The sequence below is a fragment of the Pyrus communis genome, chromosome 2 (genome assembly GCF_041283825.1).
Source record: "Pyrus communis isolate YQ-2024b chromosome 2, ASM4128382v1, whole genome shotgun sequence".
Classification (NCBI taxonomy): domain Eukaryota; kingdom Viridiplantae; phylum Streptophyta; class Magnoliopsida; order Rosales; family Rosaceae; genus Pyrus; species Pyrus communis.
Window position 1 is genome coordinate 5,577,620 of NC_142566.1, and position 26,331 is coordinate 5,603,950.

The window sequence follows — 26,331 nt, forward strand, 5'->3', positions numbered from 1 at the left end:
CATCAACTCGTAATGTGGCTACTACAATATTTAGTCTGTGGTCAGAATTTCATGAACGTAAACAAAGTGGAGAAATTGGACCCAAACGAAAAGAGAAGGGGTGCGTAAACCCAAAGGGGTCTCTCTCTATCTGTTTGTCTTTTAGTACCACCACTACTTGTGTAGCTTGTGTTTTCGACATCCCACGCTGCATGAAGACAATATATCACCATAAAGTTTTAAATTAGATGTTCTAAAGCCATGCATTTTGTCAATGCAAATTTCTGCCGTTCTTTCTTTGACGAACATGCACATGCCAAATAATCAATATCTTTGATCAAAAACCTAAGCCTCACGCACCCACGAGATGGGGGGGGGGGGGTTAGGCCAATGGATCTCCGATGCCTAAGTTAGTTTATCTAAAAAGAGTAAGTGTTTAGAACTTTTTAGGGTCGCAAAAGCTTACCGAAATTTGGCAGAGTTAGAGATATATATAGGGGGAGAGGGCTGGCCATGGTGTAGGGTTTTTACCCTACACATGGCGGCATCCTATTGGCTGGCTAATGTGTATGGAGAGAATATTTTCAAGATATTAAATAGGAAATAATATATAGAGAGATAATAGAGTAAAAGTCCTTAATTGATTTAAATAGGGATTACTTACTTGAATGGAGTGAATCTTCAGTTGGTAATGTATTAAAGATAGGATTTGGGTAATTAATCCTTATCTCTTTTGACTTTTCCTTGCCAAGGGCAGGTGAGATGGACAGTCCTATTCAGCTGCATAGACCTTCAAAGGTGTTAAACTGCATGTGTGAGTATCTGAGGAGCCTGCCCATTTAATAAAGGCAATCTTGTCTTTCTTGAGCTAAAGTTCACTTGTCGCCTCTAGAATTTTTGGGATTATTTTAGGCTCCACACATTTCATAAAAGGCTAATAATAATAGTAATAGGAAGAATCCACATACGGTTGATATGTAAATAATCTAAAAAACTATATAAATTTTAGTATTCGGCCCATAGCTACTAATTTTCTTTAATTGAGACCTTATTGGCTTTCAGGTTTTGATCGAAGTCCTGGATGTTAAATAAAGGAAAAAAAATATTTACGAGGACTGAAAATATTGGGAATAGAGGGGAGATCTTCCCCTACAGGAAACTCCCAAGTTCTAGAGGCCTCGAATGTCTACTTTTTCCAATCCTTGTCGGAATTGGGAAGACGCTTCATCAGCCTGTCCCCGCTCCTTGCCTAGAGTCAGACATGACCACCCTTCTTCCAAACCTCCTAAAGTTGGAACCACTCTGTCAAGTTACATCTGCTCGATCGCTTGTAGTTGGACAAGATTAACCATATATATTTTATATCAGATAATATTCTATCTGGGCTCTATTTGTATTAAGGGTAAATTACATAAAACTGCCTCAACTATTAGGTTAGTCATAGTTTCATACCCCATCTTTAAAAAATTTCAATGGCATACCTTATCTACGAAATTTTTACAATTTCATACCTTTTGTCAGTTTTCTGTTAATTCTTCTGTTAAATAGTGACGTGATTTGAGATGGGGCCCACTCTATTAAAAATTAATAAAATATTAAAAAATCAATTAAAACTAAAAAAAAATCATTTAATATTTATTTTGCTTGTGGGACCAATCCCTTACAAACCCATCACCCCGCCCCTTATTCCCAATTCACCCAAACATCCAACTCACCCATCTTCGGTCACCCCAACCTCTCATCTGCCACTTCTTCGACTACCCCTGCCTCCGTTCCTCTCCTCCCTTCCCTCTGTTCATCTCCATCCCTCCGTTCCATCAGATCTCTACCTCTCACGGGCTCAAACCAGATCCGATCCCCCTTGTCTTCTCCTTCGTAACCACCTCCCCGATCCGATCCCACATTTTCTCTCTCATCTCTCTCCTCTGTAAACCCTAAAAAGCGGAACCCCCCAAACTCTCCCTCTCCTCACTTTCTCTCTCTATAGAGAGAGCCAGCAGAAGCCCCGACTCTGACCCGCCTCGACCCCTAAACTCTCCTTATCCTCACTATTGGACATTTTCCAAGATGGGCTTGTAGGCTTCGGACCCGTGTTGAGAAATTTGGCTGGGTTTGCCGAGAATCAAAATATTATGGGGTTGTGTTTTTTTTTTTTTTTTTTTTGTTTTCCTCAAAATTTGTTTGTTTTTGGGGGAGAGATGAGAAGAGTGGGGGAGTGGGATGAGTGGCCGGGGAGGGTTGGGGGATGTTGGCGTGGGTTGGATCTGGGTTTGGATTGGGGGAAGACGGGAGCGGAGAAATTTTTTGATGGGGATAAGGGGTGGGGTGATGTGTTTGTAGGGATGGGTCCCACATGCAAAAACAAAAAAGATTTTTTTAGTTTTTTAATATTTAATTAATATTTTAAATATATTTTTTTAATTTTTTAATAAAGAGTGGGCCTGTCTCAAGCCACGTCACTATTTAATGGAAGAATTGACAGAAAACTGATGGAATGTATGAAATTGTAAAAAATTCGTAGATGAGGTATGACAATTTTTTAAAGATGGGGCATGAAACTGTGACTGACCCAATAGTTGAGGTAGTTTTATGTAATTTACCCTTGTATTAATTATTTAAACAATTTATCTTTTAAATATTTTCTAAAAGATCATGTCTATAAATTTCGCTCAAAGCCGAAATTGTATGACTTTTTGATTAAATCATAATCAAATTGTTTGTCCCCTAACCCTAATCATTGTTTTAAAAATCCTCGCCTAGGCCCCGCCTTGGCGTTAGGTGGCTGACCATTGTCCGATTAATGCCTAGGTGTTTGAAAACTAGGAAAGGGTGCCTAGACCTGCTAAGGCGCCTGCCTAGACCGCTTAGGCACCCTCCTAGGTTGCAATTCACTTAGACAGAAAATAGATAACTTTCATTTTGCATTTTATTTTTTTAATCAATTATAAGAGGCTCGTTGAATACTTAAATGAACACACATTATATGCTTGTTCTCTATGTTTTCATTATGTTCTAATACTTCATAATATATATGTCTTTCTATTTTGTAGTTTATGATGAAATTATATATATTTGAACTATAAACAGACACTTATTTTTAACGAAATATAATAGATTTACTTAAATACGCCTAGTTCACCTAGGCGCCTACCTGGCCGCCTAAGCGATAGGCCCCAACCTGCCACCTACTAGCGCCTAGCATCTTTTAGAACCTTGATCTTAATCTATATTTGTGGTGTGTATATATATCATTTAAAAAAGTTTTCAATGAATTATGTTTTTTGTTGGGTAAATTACAAAAAACTACCTCAACTGTTGTGCCAACCATAGTTTCATACCTCATCTTTAAAACATTTCAATGTCATATCTTATCTTATGAATTTGTTGCAATGTCATACCTCCATCACTTTGTCTGTCAATTAACTCATACAAACGAGTGGTGGATTGCATATTGGATGAAGTCTCTGACTTTTAACTCATATATTCATAATTTAACTATGCAAAATTAACGACTTTTTAATATCATGCAAAAAACCAATGAAGACTTCGGAATAACGTAAAGTATCAAGTTTGTAACCTTCGCTCGGTTGCTCCGGTCACTATTGGGGATAAATATGTGAAGAGATAGATATAGGGAAGCAAACACAAGATGTACGTGGTTCACTTAAGTTTGGCTATGTCCACGGAGTAGAGGACTTCTCATTAATAGTGAAGGGTTTACACAAATACACAAATACATAGGTTCAAGCATAATCATCATTAGTGAGTTCTAATGACTAGTTTAAGTACAATAATAACGTTAGGGATTTTCATTGTAGGGGAATGGTCTTCTTTTATAGTTGACGAGGGTGTCCAACTTTTGTTCGTGGTCGATGTGGTACTCTATGAGCTTTATTCTGACGTTGACATGTGTCGTGCTATGATTGGCCTCCTGGTTGGAGAGAAACCCTTGTGCCTCAGCAGGGCTACCTCAGCATGAACCCCTCAGTGGATCCTTAAAGATATGAAGTTGACTGATGCTTGGTAGATTGGTCAAGTATCGTACAAACATCTTCCTTAAATTTTGTAATGCTAGCTACAACCTTAAAACTTATTCCTCTGCACAATGCCAATGCCAACTTGATTTTCAAACAACTTTCTTATGGATTCAGGCTGATGAATGACGATCCTCTTAGGATCCTCTTTGTGAGGATTCTGAGAATTCTTCAATCGTATCCGTTCATCGTACACCATATGGTCATATATCATTTTTTCATTTAAAATTGAATATAAATGCTACTTGAAAAATGGACCGCATGATATACGATAAATAGACACGATTAGAAGATCCCCTGCATCTTCACAAAGAGGATCCAGAGAGGATCCTCATTCCAAGTTGTTGTTGAATGACATCACGATCTTAAAATACTCAAATCATCAATATCTTGTTTAGCAGACCTAGTCTTAACTCAATTGACTACATCTGCGTATTCCCCTTCTCGCCCCACCCAAGTTCAAAATGACTAGAGGCGTCTACTTTCCCGACTGCACCCAAGTTCAAAACTCCCTTCCGGTAGTTCAGGATTTACAACACGGATTACGATTCATCAACCCTTTTAATACATTTCTTTTGTTTTTTTTTGTTTTTTTTTTTTTTTCTGTACGGCAGATATATGGAAACTATGAATGTTTAAAGGCAAAAAACAAAACATAGATTTATTCAGTGAATATTCCGTTGAATTGTTCTGCCGGCCACTGAGAACATATGAATGTTTGAAGCAATTAACGATAATCTAACTTTCATTGACGTTTTTAACAATGTTAAACCTCGAATGTCATACTCAATCAACAATAATATAACCCTAAATACAGTCCTATTTATTTGCATTATATTGCACCAAACTTTAACGTAACACATTCGCCACATATCAGTTTCAAAAGCATAATGTCTCTCCAAGAGTTCTCCAGCGGGGATGATCGAGTCCACATTGCGGGAAGTACTACAAATGGTTTCGACCCAACAACCGGAATATATCACTCCCCTCTCAACATTGGTCCCCGTTACAAAATCCCCGCCAAGCATAACCTCGACACGGCCACATTTGTTTTGTCGCAGTTTCTGCCCCGATATGAGGCCGAGTCGCGAGTTGCACTCATTGACTCGGCCACCAACGAACGAGTCACCTATGAACAGATTCGTCATTCAATTCATGCTCTTGCTTCAGGCTTGTACCAGGCACTTGGTGTTAGAAAAGGGGATGTGGTTTTTCTCTTGTCACCTAACTCACTTTTGTACCCAACCATATGCCTGGCAGTGTTGTCAATTGGTGCAATTTTAACCACGGCAAATCCGATCAACACTGAGTCAGAAATTGGCAAGCAAGTTCGCGATTCGGGCGCCAAGCTTGCTATTTCATCTCCTGAGGAGCTTCACAAATTGGTCCCAACTGGGTTGCCTACGATATTAACATCAAGGCCGTTGAGTGGTGATGACTCACTCACCATTGAACAGTTGATTGAAGGTTATGATCCCATTCCAACCGAGTTGATGCAAGCCCGTCCGACTCAGTCAGACACTGCTGCTATTTTGTACTCCTCAGGGACCACTGGGACAAGTAAAGGTGTAGTTCTAACACATGCAAATTTCATTGCCATTATCACAATGCTCAGATGGACGGTGGACGAAACATCAGCACAGGACGATGTGTTTTTGTGCTTCATTCCTATGTTCCACATCTACGGGCTCGCTTTCTTCGGCCTTGGATTGTTTTGCGCAGGAACCACCACTGTTTTGATGCAAAGGTTTGAGTTCAACACCATGTTGGATGCTATAAAAACTCACAAAGTGAGCAACATACCAGCCGTGCCTCCGGTGATTCTTGGACTAGTAAAGTACGCAAGCAAAGCTGCCTGCGACTTGTCGTCTCTGAGGAGGGTGAGCTCAGGGGCCGCACCGTTGAGCAAAGAATTGATTGATGAGTTTAGAGAGCGGTTTCCTTGGGTTGAGATGAGGCCAGGCTATGGCCTAACGGAAAGCTGTGGTGCAGCAACTATTTTCATTTCAGACAAGCAGGCAAAGGCTCACTCCGCCTCTTGTGGGGTGCTGCTGCCGGGTTTTTCTGCTAAGATAGTGGATATCGAAACCGGGGAGGCCTTGCTGCCATATAAGGAAGGAGAGCTGTGGCTAAAGAGCCCTACTATTATGAAAGAGTATTTGGGCAATGTGGAATCGACGCTTGCAACTATTGACTCAAATGGCTGGCTGAAAACTGGTGATCTTTGCTATTTTAATGAGGAAGGCTTCCTTTTCATCGTTGATCGGATAAAGGAGCTCATCAAGCATAATGGATATCAGGTTGCTCCGGCGGAATTGGAGGCCATACTTTTGAGTCATCCTCAAATTCTTGATGCAGCCGTTATACCGTGCGTTGCTTACCTCCCTCTTTCTAAATGCGAACAAGCTCCTTATATCTGCATCCATATCTATATTTATCTGTGTGTATAATACAACTAAAAATGATGCAGTGTTGAAGACGAAGAAGCAGGACAAATACCAATGGCATATGTGGTGAGAGCAGCTAGTCCAGATGGACTCACTGAAGACCAAGTCATCCAATTTGTTGCCGGCCAGGTCAGTCTTTGAGATTCATTCTGCATCCTTTTTCAGTAGCCACTAATCTTGAGAAACAGTCTTCTAACTTCTGGTACTCGAAATTTTCAGGTGGCTCCCTACAAAAAAGTAAGAAGAGTGGACTTTATCTCTGCCATTCCGCGGTCACCAGCAAGTAAAATCTTAAGGAAGGAACTGGTTATCTTACAAAACAGACAGCAAACAGTCTCTAGATTGTAATGCCTTTTTATCTGCCATTCCGGGATAAGCGAGTTACAAAATCTAAAGTAAGAGTTATAGATTATTGTCGTTTGAATCATACATTTAAGGTTTTTAAATTCAATAAAGATCAATGTTATCCATTCTAAGAACCAATCCATGTTTCTCTAGCATGCATTGCTCACTCACCATATAACCCAAATATGGGAGCTAAAGCAATTCGATGAGAGGTCCTGAAGATTAATGACCTGAATGAGCCACTGAATCTGTTGGCACTTTTTGTTACAAAATAATATCAACTTGGAAAATGCCAAGACCTCGGCTCCATAATGTTATAGTCCCGATATTTTGGGAAGTAGACATCTTTTCGACAGTACTAGGCATTCTTGTCATGTTGTTTTTAGATAATAGCAAACTGGGGTTATGCCTGTACAACAGATGACAGATAAGTCAGTAAACAATTCAGACAGGGCAAAAAGACTAAGTAAGAAACACCAAGTACTTAAAACTCACTTCAACAAGATATAGCAAAATATCAACTCACCCTCCTACAACACCTACTCCCTTCCCCCCGGATTCATTTGCTCCAGCACCACAACTTACCTTGCATCATTTATGAAGGATACAAAGGCACTGTTGACTGTTATGTCATTCTACCAATTAGATGTTATCTCCTAGGCTCCTACCCCTAGCATCGAACATTATTATAATTCTCTCTTTTTTATTATTTCTTACAATTTTTGCATTTAGCTTCTAATTTAAATGAAGAAGGGATAAAATGTCCCAATTGAAATGACAAACACAAAGGCTTGTATAGTTTCAAGGTCTAAGAAGCTGAATAACCACCAAATAACTTCGGACCTATAATACTACGTCCTAGTATGATCTGCACCATAACATTTTGACTGTCATATACTTTACTGAATTATATTAGATTAAGATATAACCATTGTCATGTTCAAGGCAAGAAGTCAGTTTTGGTATATACGAGAACCTTCTAATATAAAACAATTCATCTATGAAGGCATACGAGTACAAAGAGAGTTTACAAGACAAACCTAAAAGCATCAACCATAACAATTTGGTCCTCTTGCATCATCTCTTTCCAACCTATCTGAGAATCAGTTTTTCCAACCAATTTAACCAGATGGACGGTGTTAATCACCTAATGTTAGAAGGAAGGAAGAAGAAACAATAAAACCCGTCCAGAGTGAGACATCCATGGCTCCATGTAAGCACCATGCCACTACATTTCAAGTTCCTTTGAAAACCACCAAATAAGAGAGATACTAGAGAACTCTTTGATAAAGCAATCTTCAATTGGGTTATGTTTTAGTTTGGTAACAAAAAATAATAGTTTTTCAGAAAACCACCCTCTTGTATAATTAGAATTGGTGAATACAATTATTAAAGAATATATGTTAAGCATTTGGGTTACATCTGCCTGTGTGGAAATATATTTTTTCTACGAATGTTATTGATGATCTTAAAAAGGAAAATAGCTATAAGAAGAAGCAACAGTGCATCCCCATAGAAGATTTGAAAACTATAACACCTTTCAAATCCAAAATTACCCTAACTCTGAACCTCTTTTTCCTCACTTTCTGTCTTAGTTTGGACGACCACAATTTCACATGGATCTACGCAAAAGGTAACATGAAAGGACAGTATTTCCCAAGTAAGAAGACATGACTTGCGGGCATAAATAAATAAAGGTTAATATGGCATGTACAAGTATTTAAGACTTTCTTAGAGTTCACGACCATCTGAGATTTTCATGTTCACACATATCCTGGTTTCAGCACTACATAAATTATGAGATGGATAGTGAATGTGGCATAAATAATCCTCCAAAAGCTATATTGGTGGTTGGCGAGCTATTACTAGAAGAAAATTAAGTATACGGATAAACAAGTTTTGTTTAATAGCTAAGAAGGTGCAATGATGCGGCGTTGGAACTACAGAGTAAAACTGATCAGACCAAGTAGAAGATCCTTCTTTCGACCACAAAATTAATATATGTTTATGAACCTAAGACAAAATAAATATCAACAGAGATCTCTTAAGAGGGAAGCGTCATTACCACATCGTCAGCAGGTTCAGTCTTCTCGAGTGGGTTGTGAGGGCAAGCATTCTTCATTGAAGAGTCCAACTCAAGTTATTTTTCAGATGACGTGTTTAAAAATATGGATCATCACCAAATGATCAACATATCCATTTCACTAGTTTCAGGGACTCTCATTGTATTTGTGAAACCTTGAATTACCAATTTCAACTTCCATTGTCCAAGTTCTCTAACATTGGAATAACCCAGTCACCATCCCTTTTGCCATCCCCATCTACTTTGAACTCCTTAATTTCCTTTGGAGCTGGCATTTGTCTAGTATTTCGACGCCCTAGGAAAACAAGGTCTAAAGTTTTCCTTCGAACATCATACATCGGATTGGACTCAATCAGGCACCCTTTACTATAAGCCTCTCTAAGAAAAACAGTTTGACTATTACGTCTGGTTGATATGTAAAATATTCCAGGGTGCTTCAAGATAAGCTCCCGCACATTAACGACCATAGAAAAATCTCTCCGAAAATGAGATAATCTTTCAACCTCAACCATCTTCTCTACTGTCAAACTCAAGAACTCGTGAAGAATACCAACCGCCCGTTTCTCATACCTCTCTATCCCTCCACAAGTACGAATGCGGACAACCTCTTTCCTGTCATAAGGCTTCACGTAAGGAAGCCTTTGCCAATTCTTCAACTTATCTCTAAATCCTGCCTGGATCTCATACCCTGTTGGGAAATTTATAAGGAAGGCGTACTTTGTCTCAAACTCACTCAACCACTTCTCTTTAAATTCCTTCTCTCGCCATTTCTCAATTTCAGCAACATCCAAATTCTCATCTCTGCTAATCAGTTCTACAACCTCTAAATCAATCAACCTAAAATCCTTTGAATATTTACCAAGGATAGATTCTCTGAAATCCTCGGGCAATCCAAATTCTCTCCTGACCAACCTCAAAGCATGGACACGCAGAGTGCCACTCACAGACATCATCAACAACTTCTTTACACGATGAACAACTTCGAGTTCCCATTGTTTCATAGCCATTGCCTCTTCCTCTATTAAACCCCTCATTTTCTTACTTATCCTGCAACACAAACTGCATCGTACCGGATGTTTAAACACCTCAAAAACATGTGGGTATTTGTGAACAAAGGCGCCAATGCCTACATTAAGCCCCACAAGGTTCCTCCATCGAGACATCAGTTGCAAGGACACAAAGGGTCCGCGCTTCCGACTGGACATGAGGTCATGGAGCTTTAGGATGATATCGAGCTTCTTGAGGTGGGTTGTGAGATTGTCTAGCTTCGAGTCCCTTGTTCGGTCTTCTAAGCGTGTTCGCGCCGAAATTACAGGCTTTAGCCATCTTTTTTGTACAAAGGAATTGAAGGGGCCAAAAGGGGTCACTTGTGAGCATAATACAGAAGCTTTGAACTCGAAGAGGCTGAGTTTGGAGCTTTCGAATAGTCTCATGGGTCCTGATTTGGTGGGTTAAGATGACCTATTTGCACGGCCCTCATCAAGGGTTGTGGTTGGCTTGTACATCTGCCCCTACCTGCTATTCTCGAAGGCACAAAATGCAACCGAATCTAAAACTTTCATCATCTATTTTATAAATCACCATCCCCCCTTAAACTATTGCCCGATGATCAAATTAAACCTGAAACCTTCAACTGCATCAATGATTCAATATGGCCGCCCAAAACTTGTTAGCATGCTTCAATGGCACCCGCTGCATTTCTTCTCCTCTTTCTATATCCTTAAACCTCCTCATTCCGCAATTTATCGGCTGAGATTTATCGGTGCCAAGCGACAAGCGACAGAGAGTATTAAAGTTAGACAAGAACATTCTTGTTTGTTGATGAAATGCAGATTAAACAAAAACAAAACAAAACCAAAAAGAAAAGGAAAAAAACAAAAAAAAAAAAAGTAACCAAAGCAATCAAAGGCGACGCAATTCATAAGCCATGTTGCAAATACTTCACTATCACTTGTCAGAAGTACCGATCACGGTACACCCTTAATTAACCACTTTGTTGCTAAAACCTGTATTATTCTATGAGACAACGAGAGCTGTCAAGAGAGAGAGAGAGGCTGACCCGTTATTGGAGCGTCCATGGTCCTGGTGAGCTTGGAAGATCGACGCTTGTGTATTTACAGGGAAGCTCTGCAACCTCAGCAGCGCAAATACAACAAAAGAGATTAAGGGTTTTATTCGATTGGAATTTGGAGGGATTTCAATTGGAATTTTGACGTATTTAATCAGGATTTTAAGTTATTCTTTAAAATTTAATACGTATTCAATCAGAATTTTAAGATAATTTATTAAAATCCTTATAAATTCGGTTGTATTTAATTAGAATTTTAAAGAAGTTTATAATATTTCAGATGTATTCAATTATAATTTGAATTTAAAGAATTTGAAAAAGTTGAGGAATTAGAGGGAATTGAAGAGATTTTGTAGTGTATTTTAAGTATCCATAAATTTCAACTTTCCCTATGAGATTTCGAGGGAATTGAATCAAAATTTTACATGAAATCTTTACAAATTAGTTAAACTTTATAAAAATCCATAGATTTATAAATTCATTAAAATCTCTTTAATTACCAATTGAATACACCCCTAAATGTTTTCTTTTTATTTCGACCCCAACTTCTCCTCCGCTTTCATTTTCGTCCCCAAATTTCTTTGTTATTGTGTACGGTTAATGAATTGACTCTCGCCATCTAGCGTGGTGTTTTGGTCATTTCAATTATTTTCACAAACAATTTTTTTTTATTTTATAATTACGTTCATTCTTAATTTTTGAACGTTAAATTGATTAATTATATGAATACAACACATAAGATTAAAAAGTACGTGCATGTGTATTTGTGTTTTACCTTCTGTTAACTGCATTGATTTTCTAAGATTGGCTAATTACCCATAGGCGGTAAGATATTATGTTAGAGGTCATCGTATCATATAAGACCGTTAATTGGTGATTGTACTAAATGTATAAACGCATTTTAGCCAAGTCCACTTCTCTTTACAAGTTATAGAGTTTAGATATGTTCTTTTTTAAGATTTGATCAAAGTACTTTGACCAATAAACACGTCAAGAGTTTTCAATTTATTTAACTTACATATCATTATGTGTTTTTCTGAAATAAAGATAGTATAAATTTAATAATATATGTTTTTAGTTGGTTGCCACATGTGTGTTTGAAAGTGCTTTTAAAATGGATTAAAAACACTTTTAGTAAAAGTGCTAGTGTATCTTCGAAAAATACTTGAAGTGCTTCCTGAAAGAAGCACATAATTGGTTTCTTCCAAAATGCATTTCAAGTACTTTTAGAACCCAAAAAATTTTCACTAAAAACGCTTTCCATCATTTTAAAAGCATTTCTAAACATGCCCATAATATCCATGTATGCTTAGAAGAAGTGAAAAATAAAACGATTCCTTGCATATAATCATTTCAAATGCATCACCTCCAGCTAGCTATTCCATATATAATCAATCTAAAGTTTTCAAATGATCGAATATTGTTTGTGGGTGAGGATTACTGCTTCTCAGCTTCTGCTCAAGACTTTCCACGGGCAAGGACCCTTCTCTAGATCCTCTTTGTGGGGATCCGGAGATCAATCAATCGTGCCCGTTCATCGTACATCGTGCAGTCAGTTTTCGTTAGGTACTAGTTATATTCAATTTAAAATTAAAATTTTAAAATAATTTCCAACTGCGATAAACGAACACGATTGATTGATTCTCTGGATCCCCACAATGAGGATCCGGAGAGGATCCTATTCCACTTTCCACTACCAAATACATTATCGAGGCTGTGCTAATCTCGCTTTGGCACCCCCACTTCCTGATCAAACCGATGCTGGACATGCGGTTAGGAGCCTTGACTCCGGGAAACTGATCTCTCACCGTTGCATTCCATACAGACGTAGAGCAACTTGGTTACAGAGGTAAGGAGACAATACTCCCAACTCCAAGGAACTCAACCAAATAGAATGTTTCTATTAGCATACTACAGCAGTAACAACCAAACAGCATTCAAAACCGGTTTGGCTGTGATAATTGAGGGGTAGCTACTATTTTGAAATGAGTCCGGATCTAATGTCTCTAATAACAACAAAAAAAGTTCCAAAGACGATGCTTAACAAGAAAATAGAAGTGAAATTCATGTTAAATCAATCAATTTAACAAAAACATACACCAAAGTCAATACGATGAGTCATAATGATATCCGTCAATTAAACTATAAGAAGAAGATAAGAGACCGACAATGAAAGCTTTTATTAAAAGGAATTTCATTAGCATATAAATACACTAGGATTTTGAAGCATTCAGATGTTTCATGATTGCATTAGTAGATTGATGAGCAAAGTACTTCTGCCTAAGCATTACATATGGGTATCCAATGAATGACAACAGGTGAGCTGGTTTTGAGAAGGAAAGTATTTCATACCACACTTGGTTGTTCTCATCCAGTTCAATTGAGAAGCGTTCTTCCCCAGCCTACGTTCCATAAAATTTGTGGACCACAAATCAGTTTGGATTTTCATATAACTCTATGATTTATAATCTTCTCTTTCCAAGTTAAACACCTCTTGATCTTAAATTCACGAAGACTGAACCAAGTGAAAAAGAACTAACCAGCAGGTGACCTTGAAGGGTACCACCTCCAAAACGGAAAGATGCCATGGCCTGTTTACTTCTTTTATTTTCATTCACATATACAACCTGGAGAGGCATCATGACCCATGGCAGAAACTCCTTGACGCAAACACAAAACTTCACTCCATTTTGAACTGGCGTCTTTGGATCAACAAATGCCCAATTCAATCCAAAATGCCTGCAAAACCACACACATTCTGTCATAAGATAACGTTTTCCTTTCTCAACTGAGATTCCTTTAATCTAGAAACGACATTGGCTGACCTCCAGTCCTGAAGAGCCGTCTTGCCCTTTTCATAAGTGTCCAGACCCGAACCAACCAAATTGCGAGAATGGTTTAACAAGAAACCATCTTTTGAGAGGCCTTTATCTTCTTGGAGGGAAAGCAGGGACTTGGCAGTAGCTCCCTTGAATTTAGGGTCATAGTTAAAGCTACCTGACCTGGTTATAAGCATTACGCACAAATTCATAAATAAGGCTTCAACTTCCAATTCGTTGGTAGCAGAAATGAATATATATTAAGAGCAATGTTGTTTACCTGTCAATGCAAGCTTTTTGTTCCTGAGGAGTTGGCCTGCCCCAGCTCAAGAAAACCATGCCTGCCAAACGCATCCAAAGTATTAAAAATGACACATTGAGCAGAAGAATGTTTGTGTTCATGGAGTTTGAGCAAAACCCCCATCAAATTCAAGCAAACGAAAAATTAAAGAATGCAAACTAATCGTATAGAGTTTTCAACATACAAATGGCCCGTGTTATTTCGACAACATAAATATATAAAATGCAAAATGAAGTAAAGAAAAAGCAAGCTTGGCCAACAAATAGAAGTAGCATTCTCCAAGGAACAACACCCACCAAAATCATATCAACCCCTAACCGCAGGAAACATGTTCATCGCTAACCTAATGAACCCAAAACTATAAATGCTTTAATTTTCCAAAATTCAGGTTCGTAAAAAGTTTAGGGCGTATTTAGTACTCTACTTGAATCCAAATTTTTAAACTCAAAAACAATTTTCAAGTTTTAAACCTTAAAAACTTGTTTGATAGGACTATTTTAAAAAACTGAACTCGAAACTAGCTCAAAAATATAATTTATTGTTTAAAAACATAAAAAGTGAGCTTTTAGATTTTTTAAACTTAAAACTCACTTTTTTTTTTCTCTCCCTTATCCCATCTCACTCCAAATCTATCTCTCCGTCTTTTTTTTTTTTTTTTTTTGACCTTTTTTGCCTCTCTTTCAATCTCTTCATTCTCTCTCACTCCTCTTCCTCTCTATCTCATCTAATTCTCTTTTTTTTTTCAATTATCTCTTACTTTTTTTTTCTTCTCTCCCCTCTTTCTCCCTCTCCTGCAACCCTCATTTTAGATATCTTTATTCAGTTTAAGTCGTAAAATTTAAAAATTTTAAATCGCAAACTAATTAAGTTTTTGAATTTTAAAGAAAATTGTTTTCAAGAAATGTTCTTAAGAAATATTTTGAAAAATGATAAAAATTTTCAAGATACCAAAGCCTTAATTCTTCAAACAATTCAAACAACGGCGGCAAAAGCCCAAATGTCATATCTCAACTTGGAAACGCAAAGGTAAGAGCAGATGAAGTAATCCAAATCAGGGTTCACGAATCATGAGGAGCTAGGATTTTGAATCAGAAGCCTGAATACATAACCAATTAATTATATAAAAAATGAGGTGGAGGAGATGAAACTGACCTTGGTTGCGGTTGCGTCCAAGTCTGAAATATTAGTCGAAATCTGAGGTGGAATTGAGAAGAGATGGTGGCGCCGCCGTCGCAACTGCTTCGAAGCCGTTGAAGTCGCCCGAGACGGACTGGTGTGGGGGTTTATGGCGTTGGGTTTGAACTGAGAAGGGGACTGGTCTCTGCGTTTGGGTGCATAGAGACCAATATCTCAACACAATCAATTTGGTAGTTGGGTGGGCATCGGTTTAGGGTTGGTCGGGTTAGATCCGTTGGCCAATCCAATATATGCTCAATCTCAAATTTATTGTCACCATAAAAATTGGCAGTATAAAGATAGGTCGTGTCTTGAAACTAATCTTTATTCTCAGTGGCGTTACCGAGGCCCTATATAATAATAATTGTTATAAATATACAAAAGATATAGAAATAACCTTTTTAAAACAAGAGCGAAGCATGTGTAAAATATTATATTATAACTTTAGAAACCATAACACAAAAAAGGATGACAGATAAAAAGAGGAAGAAATACTAATATTATTTCTCTTGCTTTCTTTTACAGTGCATTTGATAACAGACGGAATTCTCTATTTATAGAGCGACTCTTGTAACTATAACCATCAAAATACAATGATGATACTTTTGAAAGTATCAAACACTATTACTAAGTAGTTGAGCATTCTTTTGAGTGGGCATTCACCCACTAATTCTATAACACTCTCCATTGGATGCCCACATATCAACATCAGTTACCTCATTAAAACCTTCTCGGAAAAACTCAGTGGGAAAAAATCATAGCAAAGGAAAAAGAGTACAACTTTACCTGGATTGTTGATATAGTGTTAAGTATGCTTATGTTGCCTCGTTAAAACCTTGATAGGAAAAACTCTGTGGGAAAAATCTTAGTCGAAGAAAAAATAGTACAACAAGCATGTATTATAGATTCTTCCCTTGATATTTATCTCCCCTTGATTCTGCATTCTTCAAATTTAGCTGATTGGTAAGTCGACGTAATCTGATACTCTACACTAACTTCTGAAACGTGCACTTTGGTAGAGACTTAGTGAACATGTCTGCTAGATTTTCATTGGAACTGATTTGTTGACTTCAATAACTTTAGCCTTCTGAAGCTTATGTGCACTGAAAAACTTTGGCGATATTGTTTAGTCTTATCCCCTTAATGAATCCTTCCTTAATTTGGACAACACATGCTGCATTATCTTCATGGATGACAGTTGGATTGTATGTCTTCGAAGGTAGACCACATGAATTCCGGATATGATGGATCATTGATCTTAACCAGGAATATTCAAGACTTGCTTCATGTAAAGCAAGTATTTCTGAGTGATTTGAAGATGTAGCAACTAATGTTTGCTTAGTTGAGCGCCATGAGATTGTTGTATCTCAATTAGTGAACACATATCTAGTTTATGAGTGGGCTTTATGCGGATCAGAGAGGAAACCAGCATCTGCATATCCAGCAAAGATCTAGTCATTTGTGGATTTTCCTGAGTAGAAGAGACCCATGTCTGTTGTCTCACGAAGGTATTGCAAAATATCTTTAACTCCTTTCCAATGACGCATTGTTGGAGTAGAGCTATACCTTGCTAACAAGTTAACTAAAAAAGTTATATCTGGTCTAGTACATTGCGCTCAGTACAATAAAGCACCTATTGCACACAGATATGGTACTTTTGGACCAAGGACCATTTCATCATCTTATTTTGGACGAAATGGATCTTTCTTAATGTCTAAAGAACGAACGACCATTGGCGTGCTGAGTGGATAAGCCTTGTCCATGCCAAATCGTTTCAGGATTTTTTCAATGTAAGCTGATTGGTGGACCAAAATTCCATTAGCACAATGCTCGATCTGCAGGGCGAGACAATATTTTGTTTTCCCGAGGTCTTTCATTTCAAATTCGCTTTTCAGATATTCAGCAGTTTTATTGAGCTCTTCAAGAGTTCCAACTAGGTTTATATCATCAACATATACTGCCACTATAGCAAATCCAGAATTGGATTTCTTAATGAACACACAAGGGCAAATGACATTGTTGATATATCCTTCTTTGATCAAATATTCACTTTGACGATTATACCATATTTGTTCAGATTGTTTCAGCTCATACAATGATCGTCTTAATTTGATCAAGAGCATACGTCGTGGTTTGTTAGTTGTTTCAGGCAACTTAAGTCCTTCTGGGACCTTAATGTATATGTCAGTATCTAATTCTCCATATAGATATGCAGTGATGACATCCATAAGTCGCATGTCAAGCTTTTCTGAAACCACTAAACTTATTAAGTAACGAAACGTAATTGCGTCTATTATAGGAGAATATGTCTCCTCATAATCAATTCCAGGTCTTTGTGAAAAGCCTTGTGTAACGAGTCGTGCTTTGTATCTTGCAATCTCGTTTTTCTCATTGCGTTTTCTTGTAAATACCCATTTGTAACTCACGGGATTTACATCAGGTGGAGTTTGGACTACCGGTCTAAAAACACTTCGCCTTTTCAAGGAATTTAATTCTGCCTGGATTGCATCATTCCACTTAGGCTAATCTTGTCTCTGTTTGCATTCATCAACAGAGCGGGACTCAATATCATCACTTAATATGATTTCAGTGGCTATTGTGAATGCGAACATATCATCGATGATTATTTCATTCCGATCCCACAATTCATTTGTACATGCATAATTTATAGAGATTTCTTTGCTTTCATGTACTGCTGTCTCTTCAGGGACATATGTTTTATCAATGACATTTTCTTTTTCTGGAAGTACAGAATCATGAATTGCTGATTTTTCATTCATTTTCTCTTCCTGAATGATTTCATTTGGATTCAACTGTGCCCTTATCTTTCTTTTTTGAGGGGCTAAATCTTTTGAACTTAGGGGTCTACCATGCTTTAGGCGTGCACCAGATGAATCATTCGCTGCCACTTTATTTTGTCCAACATGGACATCAATTCTTGCAGGTGCATTTGCAGCTGGTATATGTGATTTTGTCACTATCATAGCATCATTAAATGTATATGGCATTTGATTGGCAATACTTTGAAGATGAACGATCATTTTCACTTCATTTTCACATTGAGTGCTACGTGGGTCAAAATGAGACAAGGTGGGTACAACCTATGTTAGCTCTTGCCATTCTTCTAGAACGATCTTTTCTTCCCCTAACGATGGGAAGACTGTCTCATCAAAGTGACAATCAGTAAAACGAGCTGTAAACATATCACCTATCAGGGATTCCAAATATCTAATGATAGATGGTGAATCAAAACCCACATAAATTCCCAATCTACGCTGAGGTCCCATTTTAGTGCGTTGTGGCGGTGCAATAGGCACATAAACAGTACAACCAAAAACTCATAAATGTGAAATGTTTGGCTGATGTTCAAACACAAGTTGTACTAAGCTATAGGTCTCAATTGAACCAATGATGCAACATATAGGATGACATGTCCTTATGCAGAAACTGACAATTTTGTTTTCATGAATAGAGTGCGAGCTATTAATTGAAGCCACTTGATCAATGCTTCTGCTAAACCGTTTTGAGTATAGACATGAGGAACATGGTGTTTAACATCAATGCCCAATGTCATGCAGTAATCATCAAAGGTTTGAGACATAAATTCACCAGCGTTATCAAGTGGAATTGACTTAATGGGATAATTTGGGAACTGTGCTTGCAACTTGATTATTTGAGCAAAAAGTCTCGCAAAAGCTACATTCTGAGTAGATAAGAGACAAACATATGACCATCAGGTAGATGCATCAATTGAAACCATAAAATATCGAAATGGTTCACAATATGATTGAATAGGTCCATAAATATCCCCTTGAATTCTTTACAAAAATGATGGGGATTCAGCATCAACCTTTAGTTGTGATGGTCTAATTACCAATTTCCCTTGAGAACAAGTCGTGCAAAGGTTATTATTTGAGATAGCAATATCTCTACTCAATAATGGATGTCCATTAGAATTGGTAATGATCCTACGCATCATGGTGGATCCTGGATGACCCAAACGGTCATGCCAAAACATGTAATCTTTTGAATCAATGAACTTCTGGTTCATAACAGCATGTGATTCAATTATCCTTATGTATGTATAATACAATCCACTCGACAAACCATGCAATTTCTCCAATATACACTTCTGGGTATCATTGGAGGTAATGCATAGATACTCCACATTTTTTGCACTTTTCGTTTCAATGTGGTATCCATGTAAATGTATATATTTGAAACTCAACAAATTTCGAATAAATCGAGTAGCATACAATGCATTATGTATGGACAATGTTGTTCTATTTGGTAACATAATCTGGGCTTTCCCTGAGCCTTCAATTACATCTGATTGACCTGATATTGTTGTTAACTTTACTCTTGTAAGCATCAAGCTTGAGAAATACTTTCATTCACGAAGTATTGTATGTGTGGTTGCGCTGTCTGCAAGACAAATATCTTCGCCATTTCTCATGTTTTGAGAATAATCATAGTTTTTATCCAAGCTTTCTGAGTAAGGGGATCACGGTTAAAAACAACTTAGAAATTTAAATGCCTATTTTATTGAAATGCGAGTTTTTAAACTACAAGTTCAGATAATAAAAGTACATCAAATATAAATGATTCAGTTGGACCGATACACTTCATTCCCCCTTTCCACAATGAAGTCCGAGACATCTAGGTGAGTTGTGTTCAACTGTCCTGATAAGTCGCACACTGGATCAGGTATATCCATTGGTCTAGCCTGGTCGAAGAAATTAGTCTTGACACCCTTCTCCTTAAGGGAGGCTTGATATAGATCCACCAGATGTTTTAGGGTACGACATGTATGCGCCCAGTGCCCATCACCACCATACCTATGACATGCTCCATTAGAGTTTCTAGGAGCATTGTTCATACGAGCTTTGTCTTTGTGGCGATTTCCATTTTAAGCTCGGGTCTGAATTTTGCCTTGGAATCTGGTGGTGAAACTGACCACCATGATTTTTGCCTTTCCTGTTCCACCGACCTCGCTTATGGCCACGTCCTCGTTTATGATTATCGCCACCAAAGGATGTGGCGTTCCCTTCGAGGGAAGCATCATTCACTTCTGGGAATGGTGCAGATCCAATAGGTCGGGACTGATGATATTTCATCATGAGCTCATTGTTTTGTTCAGCTACCAAAAGCACAAATATTAGCTGGTTGTATTCAGTGAAGCCTCGCGCTCTATATTGCTGCTGCAGGAGCACGTTAGAGGCATAAAATGTGCTGAAAGTCTTTTCTAACATATCTTCCTCAGTAATGGTATCCCAATAAAGCTTCATCTGAGAAGTAATTCTGAACAACGCAGAATTGTACTTAGCCACTGACTTGAAATCCTGGATCCTTAGGTGCGTCCATTCATAGTGAGCCCTTGGAAGAATCACAATTGTCTGGTGATTGTATTTGTTTCTTAATGCCTTCCAGAGAGCTAACGGATCTTCAACCGTTAAGTACTCGCTCTTTAGTCCCTTGTCAAGATGGCGACGAATAAAAATCATGGCCTTCGCCCGATCTTGAGAGGATGAGTTGTTTTATTCCCTAATGGTATCTCCAAGATTCATTGCTTCCAAATGGATCTTGGTAGCCAGTACCCATGTAAGGTAATTCTTCCCAGTAATGTCCAGGGTAGCAAAATCAAGTTTTGCCAAGTTCGCCATTTTCTTTTCTTTCTGAAAGAAAAATAAGATGCGTAAGAACTTGCAATAATATGTACTCCTGGAAGAATATAGCGTTAGAACTTTTGGTTCTTACAAATTTTTCATTTTGATCTTCAGTCCAAAAATGATAAGCACTCGAAACTTCAGGCTCGAGATTTTGCATGATTAATGAGAAGGGCGATTGTACCGCACCATCTCATCGAAACAAGCATAGGATGAGCGATTATTTCGTACCACTTGAACAAGAGAAAAATTTTAATATGCAGAGTAAGATATAATCTATTTAAATATGTAGAGTAAGGTGGACGATTATACCGCACCACCTAAAATTGCAGTAAAATTAAATTTGCAACTCAAGATGGGCGATTGTACCGCACCATCTTTGATCGCAGTGAAAATTAAATTTGCAGTTCAAGATAGGCGATTATACCGCACCATCTTTGATTGCAGTAAAATTAACATAAATAAATACTGGGTTAGAAACCAGGAACTACACCAAACAAGAAATCAAAGATATAAGTAACTATTAAATTTAGAACGAAAAGCAGGCATGATGCTAGTAGTTCATCGCGAGGGTGCATCAAATAGATGAAGCAGAAGAAGAAGAAAAACATGAAAAACCTTAAAGGAATCATTTCTTTTCTTTCTTTCGGTGAAGGGAGATGTGAATTATTTAAGGTTAGAGAGTCGTGCTAATAATGTGTTATAAATAGACAGAAGTTAGAGAGATAATCTTTCTAAGGACAGGAGTGAAGCAGGTGCAAAATATCACACTATGACTTTAGACACTATAACACAAAAAATGATGGCAGATAAAAAGAAGGATGGATACTGATATTATTTCTCTTGCTTTCTTTCGCAGTGTTTTTCATAACAGACGGAGTGCTCTATTTATAGAAGAACTCTCGTAACTCCAACCATCAAAATACAATGATGATACTATTGAAAGTATCAAACACCATTACTCACTATTACTAAGTCTTTGAGTGGGTATTCACCCACTAATTCTATAACAATAATGTGTTTAAATAGTACATTATTTGTCACTTAGTACTAAGATTTAGTGTTATTGCTCTTCGCTTGTAATTGAAAGATGTTAGGTATTGCTGGCCAATTGTGAAACTAATCACTTATTCCCTTAATATAGATAATATCGTTTTTTCCAAAGAAGACAAAAACATTACACTACCTTGTATAAAAGAAATGTATCTTAAAAGAGAGAGATGGAGACTGTATGTAATGACCATTGTTGCGACATTAATATCATCATTAATAATATCCACGCCTCAAAATCGACTATGCTCGAACATTGGAGCCTAGAAGAGTGACGGTTTTCTGGCGGAGTTTAGCCGATTCCGCCCAATCCCAACGGAATTTGGTCTCAGCCCAAGTGAGAAAGTTGATCCTCTCCTCGCGAGCTTTCTACCTATACTTGAGTTCGTTGAGTGAATCCGGAGGATCGGGGCACGTTCTCAGGTTTGTTCTACCTTATCCCTTTCTTTCTCTCTTTCTGGAAAAATTTTCTTGAATTTCAAGATGCACGTTCTGATTTAGTCCATCGATGGTGGTGTGTTTGGTTCCCGAGAAAATCAAGGGACACTTGAATTTTCAACAAGTAAATTATTTGAACACATGCACTTATATATGGGGTTTAATTTGTTCTTACGTACAAAGTGGTTTTGAAAGTGATATAGCAGGCTTTGATGCATAGCCTTTATTTGATTCATTGCAGCTCCAGACATGATGGTCCTACGCTACTTGTTTGTGATCATCTTTGTGTACGTGCAATGCAGATTATTATCAAAATTGTAGAAAGAAGCAAATAACATATGCATGAAGATTTAGCTAGATGCCTTTTAGACATGGCTCTTACCATATTTGGATGTTTAACCATGCAGTGGTATTGAAGCTAAATGAAATCGTTTGAACTAGATTCAGGAAAATGTGAGTTTAGTGGAGAAAAACTGTGTTGCCAGAATTTGGCATTTATGTTAAATGTTGCTTTTGGTATTTTAGTTTGTTTTTTTTGGGTTGTACTGATTATTGTGGCCGCTTGCAGGACCACGTTCTGATTGCCACATTTGGTCGTAAAGGTAGAGTACATCGATGTTATTTCAATGCATTTTCTATAAATTTCGGGTTTAGACAGAGTAATGGTTGAAATAAGAGAAGGATGTGGATCAAGATTTCTTAATTTTATGTTAAATGCAGCATTTGGTATTTTAGATTTTTTTTGGGCTATACTGATTATTGCCAACGCTTGCAAGAACGACATTCTCATTGCATGATTTGGTTGTAAAGGTACAATACATTTGGGACCCCACAATCCGTGTGTCCAAATTCCGAACTTCCAGTCCATAGTTGGGAGACAACGAATTTTTTAAAGATCAAAGTTTGGGATTTTTGTTTGGCCATCATTGACGAAGTAAAGGTAACTCCGTTATGGATTTCAACATTTTCATTTATATTTATGGATCTTCATTGGCAAAGGCATTGCTCTTGAGAAAATGTGAGTGAAATTTAGCTAAATGTCTTTTCCATTAAAAATCCTAACCAATTTTAATTTTTCTATATTAGTAGGGTTCATTTACCTTCACACAATTTTTTTTTTTTTCACTCCGATCAAAATACATAAGACTTAAACTTGCATTTTGGTTGGAGATTTTACAATTGCACCTTCGTTGTATCTCAATATGATTTTTTTCCCCTTTTTTTAAAGAACTAAAATTCGTTATGTTTTGCAATTTCTTTGTATAGGTCAATAATGATGAAGTTCGATAGGGACAAATAAATGTTCACACTTATCAAGAACAATCACATCAAAAGTTTCGTAGGAGCAATCAACAAAGATAAAGACGCCGAGTTGCAAATTCATTACAAATGACTCAAAATTCAATGCAACGATGTGCCAATTATCAAACTCGATTGAACTTCGTAAATATAGTACAAAATCAAATGGAAGAAAACCAAGAAACAATAGGATCAACATCAATGGGTAACTATGATTTCTTTATTTTGGACCCTAACAATTATATATTTGTAAATTCATCTAATGTATGAATATTTTTGTATGAATTATTAAAATCATCTTATTAAGATTGAACGAAGCATAATTTTACATCGTCATTCATTTAATATTTGTGTTATGAATACAAAAAATTTTGAATTTCTGTACGTACGTATATAATAATATATGCTAACTACATTTTTCGTGCACAATTACATTTCTTGGTTTAGAGCAACAAATGCACATGTTATTGATGAGAGAGAGCGCCAACAAGAACAATGGCAGGATCGTCAACGTAAGAGGCGAAATTCAATGACTTCAAGGCAAAGACAGGAATGTTTAGCACAACAAAGATCCAATTACTGGGTTCAACGAATTCAATGCTCAAGCATAGTATCATTTGGTGAAGGTGATACCATTAAACCAAATATAAAAGAAAATAAGGAAAACTAATGCAAATGGTTTGAAAATTTTGAGTTTTAACGATAAGGACAAAATAAAGGGTAAAGTGAGTAGTACCAGAATTGATTTTTTAGTGTAAAAATGTGATTTTTCGTTAAAGTGAATAGTACGGGAGCTTTTCGTCAAAGTTCCCAAGAAAATAAGCTAAAACATTTACTAGTAGAAACACTTCTCAAAGAAAAATCTGCAAATAAAAAAAACCAAAAATTAAAAATATGTCGAAGTTTATAATGCATCAAGATATGAAATCGGTCCTACAGTTTTATTGTGTCTAAAATTAAACTCAAGGCTTTTAATGTCATTTTTTTTTCTTGCTAAAAGATTTTGGACTTTCAAGCTATAGTAATGGGGTGTCGTTTATTAGAGATGCTCTTCTTTTTCGTGGCTGACGATGAGCTCGCTTCCTTGTTATTTTCTATTTTACTACTCTTTACTTTTCCGCTGCTTCTTTACTTAGGTCCATTATCAACTGTATACAAGGACAAAATTTTAGGAATTTTTCCTAGAATGTTGTAATTCGATTCCGGCACCATTGTTATCGCAAAATTTTCCACTCCTTTGAATTGTAATTGTAATTGACAAACTAACAGGAAATCCTTAAAGACAAAAAGACAATGATGTGATACTGGCTAAAGACTCTCTAATAGTCATAGCAAACTCGTATAATTTTTTGAACCAAAGAATTCGACTTAGAGCTCAATGTGTGCCTTGTTATTGTTCATGAAACAGGTATCCTTCTCTCTACTCCCTACTTCTCATCTGTCTATACAATTTCCTTTTTAGTTTTCTAACACAATGTGCTCTACACTTTCTCTTTTTGTTTAAATCTCTAACATGTCGTTGATACAATGGAATCCCTAACCTGAAGTTCTTATTCTCATCAGGCCAAAACTAGAAAGTCCTCGATTATATAAACGGACGATCCTCATAGCTTACTTGATTCCAAAAAATAGATTGCCTATTTCAACGAGCTAGCCTTTCCCCCCTCTATTGATCCTTCTATACAAATCAAATTATTTTCAAAGTGAACCTTTCTATTAATCGCTTGTTTTCCTGGCAGATGGTTGATCTGTTGCTGGGTTATTGTTCGGTACATGACAGACTTGTCATTCCCATATATGGGTGGGCACGGTTCAATTTTATCTGGTTTACCATAAAAACCGAACTGAAGAATTTGCATGGTTTGGTTTGGTCGATTTATGAACAATAGATGCCGCAACATACATATCCAAGAGAGAGATGCACTCTTTCAAGATTGTACTATTTCTTGATATTATATTGAAACAAACTGATTACTAGTTGCTTGCATATGTCACAAGTATGGTTGTAAACATCACTCTAGCTAAGTCATGGGTTAAAGTGATTTTCTCAACCATACTCGTCTTCCATACCTTGTCACTTAGGTCTTTTGTAAATCTTTCTTCCTTGTTTCTAGGAACCACTTTACTTGTTATTAATATTTGTCTTGTCCACTTGTTAGGACTTATTTGGTAGTGAGGTATGGCTGTTAGCCTTCCTCTTGAAGTCTTCATTTCGGCTCTCTATAAGAGTTGCCTTTTTACTCTTGTAAAGGAAATAATGAGAAATACTATACAAGATTTGAAACTTAAACTCAATACGGCATCAGAGCAGGAACCATAGGGTCCTGACTGTGTCCGTTTTTTTTTTCCTTCTTTTTCTTCTTCGTTTGCTCATCATCGAAAGAGATGGCAGAAGAAAATGTCTCTAGTGCTGATAGCTGCTCATCTTCACCCTTCAACTTAATTTAAGGGGGGTGAGAACAACCTAAATCAACGACTGTGCTCGGTGCTACTGAACGAGTTCAACTACCTACCTTGGTCAAGAGCTGTGTCACTTGCTCTACGAGGAAGATCGAAACTAGGGTTTATATATTGAAGCTCGGAGGCTCCAGAATCCACTTCATCAACCTATGATGCATGGTACACT

General features: G+C 37.2%; 4 protein-coding genes across 10 annotated transcripts; 1 reads left to right on the plus strand and 3 right to left on the minus strand.

Annotated features, from left to right (window-relative positions):
- Positions 1-4,730: 4,730 nt before the first annotated feature.
- LOC137748541 (protein ROOT PRIMORDIUM DEFECTIVE 1) lies at positions 4,731-11,078 on the minus strand. 7 transcript variants are annotated; one of them, XM_088683161.1, is made up of 6 exons: positions 10,948-11,078; positions 8,871-10,637; positions 6,977-7,214; positions 6,513-6,687; positions 5,817-6,429; positions 4,731-5,744 (listed from the first exon to the last, which is right to left on the minus strand). In XM_088683161.1, exon 2 carries the CDS (start codon positions 10,319-10,321, stop codon positions 9,059-9,061), a length of 1,263 nt encoding a protein of 420 aa, XP_088539287.1. In that variant the 5' UTR covers positions 10,322-10,637; positions 10,948-11,078; the 3' UTR covers positions 4,731-5,744; positions 5,817-6,429; positions 6,513-6,687; positions 6,977-7,214; positions 8,871-9,058. The 7 variants fall into 7 exon arrangements, 6 of the variants coding, with proteins under 6 accessions (XP_088539287.1, XP_088539278.1, XP_088539286.1 ...); XM_088683152.1 differs by adding an exon at positions 7,846-7,952 and having other exon boundaries at positions 4,731-6,429; XM_088683160.1 differs by having other exon boundaries at positions 4,731-6,429; positions 7,036-7,214.
- On the plus strand, positions 4,904-6,949 carry LOC137748542 (beta-phenylalanine coenzyme A ligase-like). Its single transcript, XM_068488710.2, has 3 exons — positions 4,904-6,381; positions 6,484-6,589; positions 6,680-6,949. The coding sequence occupies exons 1-3, from the start codon at positions 4,904-4,906 to the stop codon at positions 6,806-6,808; spliced, it is 1,713 nt and encodes a 570-aa protein (XP_068344811.2). The 3' UTR covers positions 6,809-6,949.
- Positions 11,079-13,114: 2,036 nt separating the features above from the next.
- LOC137748755 (outer envelope protein) lies at positions 13,115-15,475 on the minus strand. Its single transcript, XM_068488934.2, has 5 exons — positions 15,229-15,475; positions 14,056-14,116; positions 13,782-13,958; positions 13,497-13,695; positions 13,115-13,358 (listed from the first exon to the last, which is right to left on the minus strand). The coding sequence occupies exons 2-5, from the start codon at positions 14,112-14,114 to the stop codon at positions 13,170-13,172; spliced, it is 624 nt and encodes a 207-aa protein (XP_068345035.2). The 5' UTR covers positions 14,115-14,116; positions 15,229-15,475; the 3' UTR covers positions 13,115-13,169.
- Positions 15,476-19,858: 4,383 nt separating this feature from the next.
- Positions 19,859-20,540, minus strand: LOC148698406 (uncharacterized). Its single transcript, XM_088677237.1, has 2 exons — positions 20,185-20,540; positions 19,859-20,090 (listed from the first exon to the last, which is right to left on the minus strand). The coding sequence occupies exons 1-2, from the start codon at positions 20,538-20,540 to the stop codon at positions 19,859-19,861; spliced, it is 588 nt and encodes a 195-aa protein (XP_088533363.1).
- Positions 20,541-26,331: the final 5,791 nt, after the last annotated feature.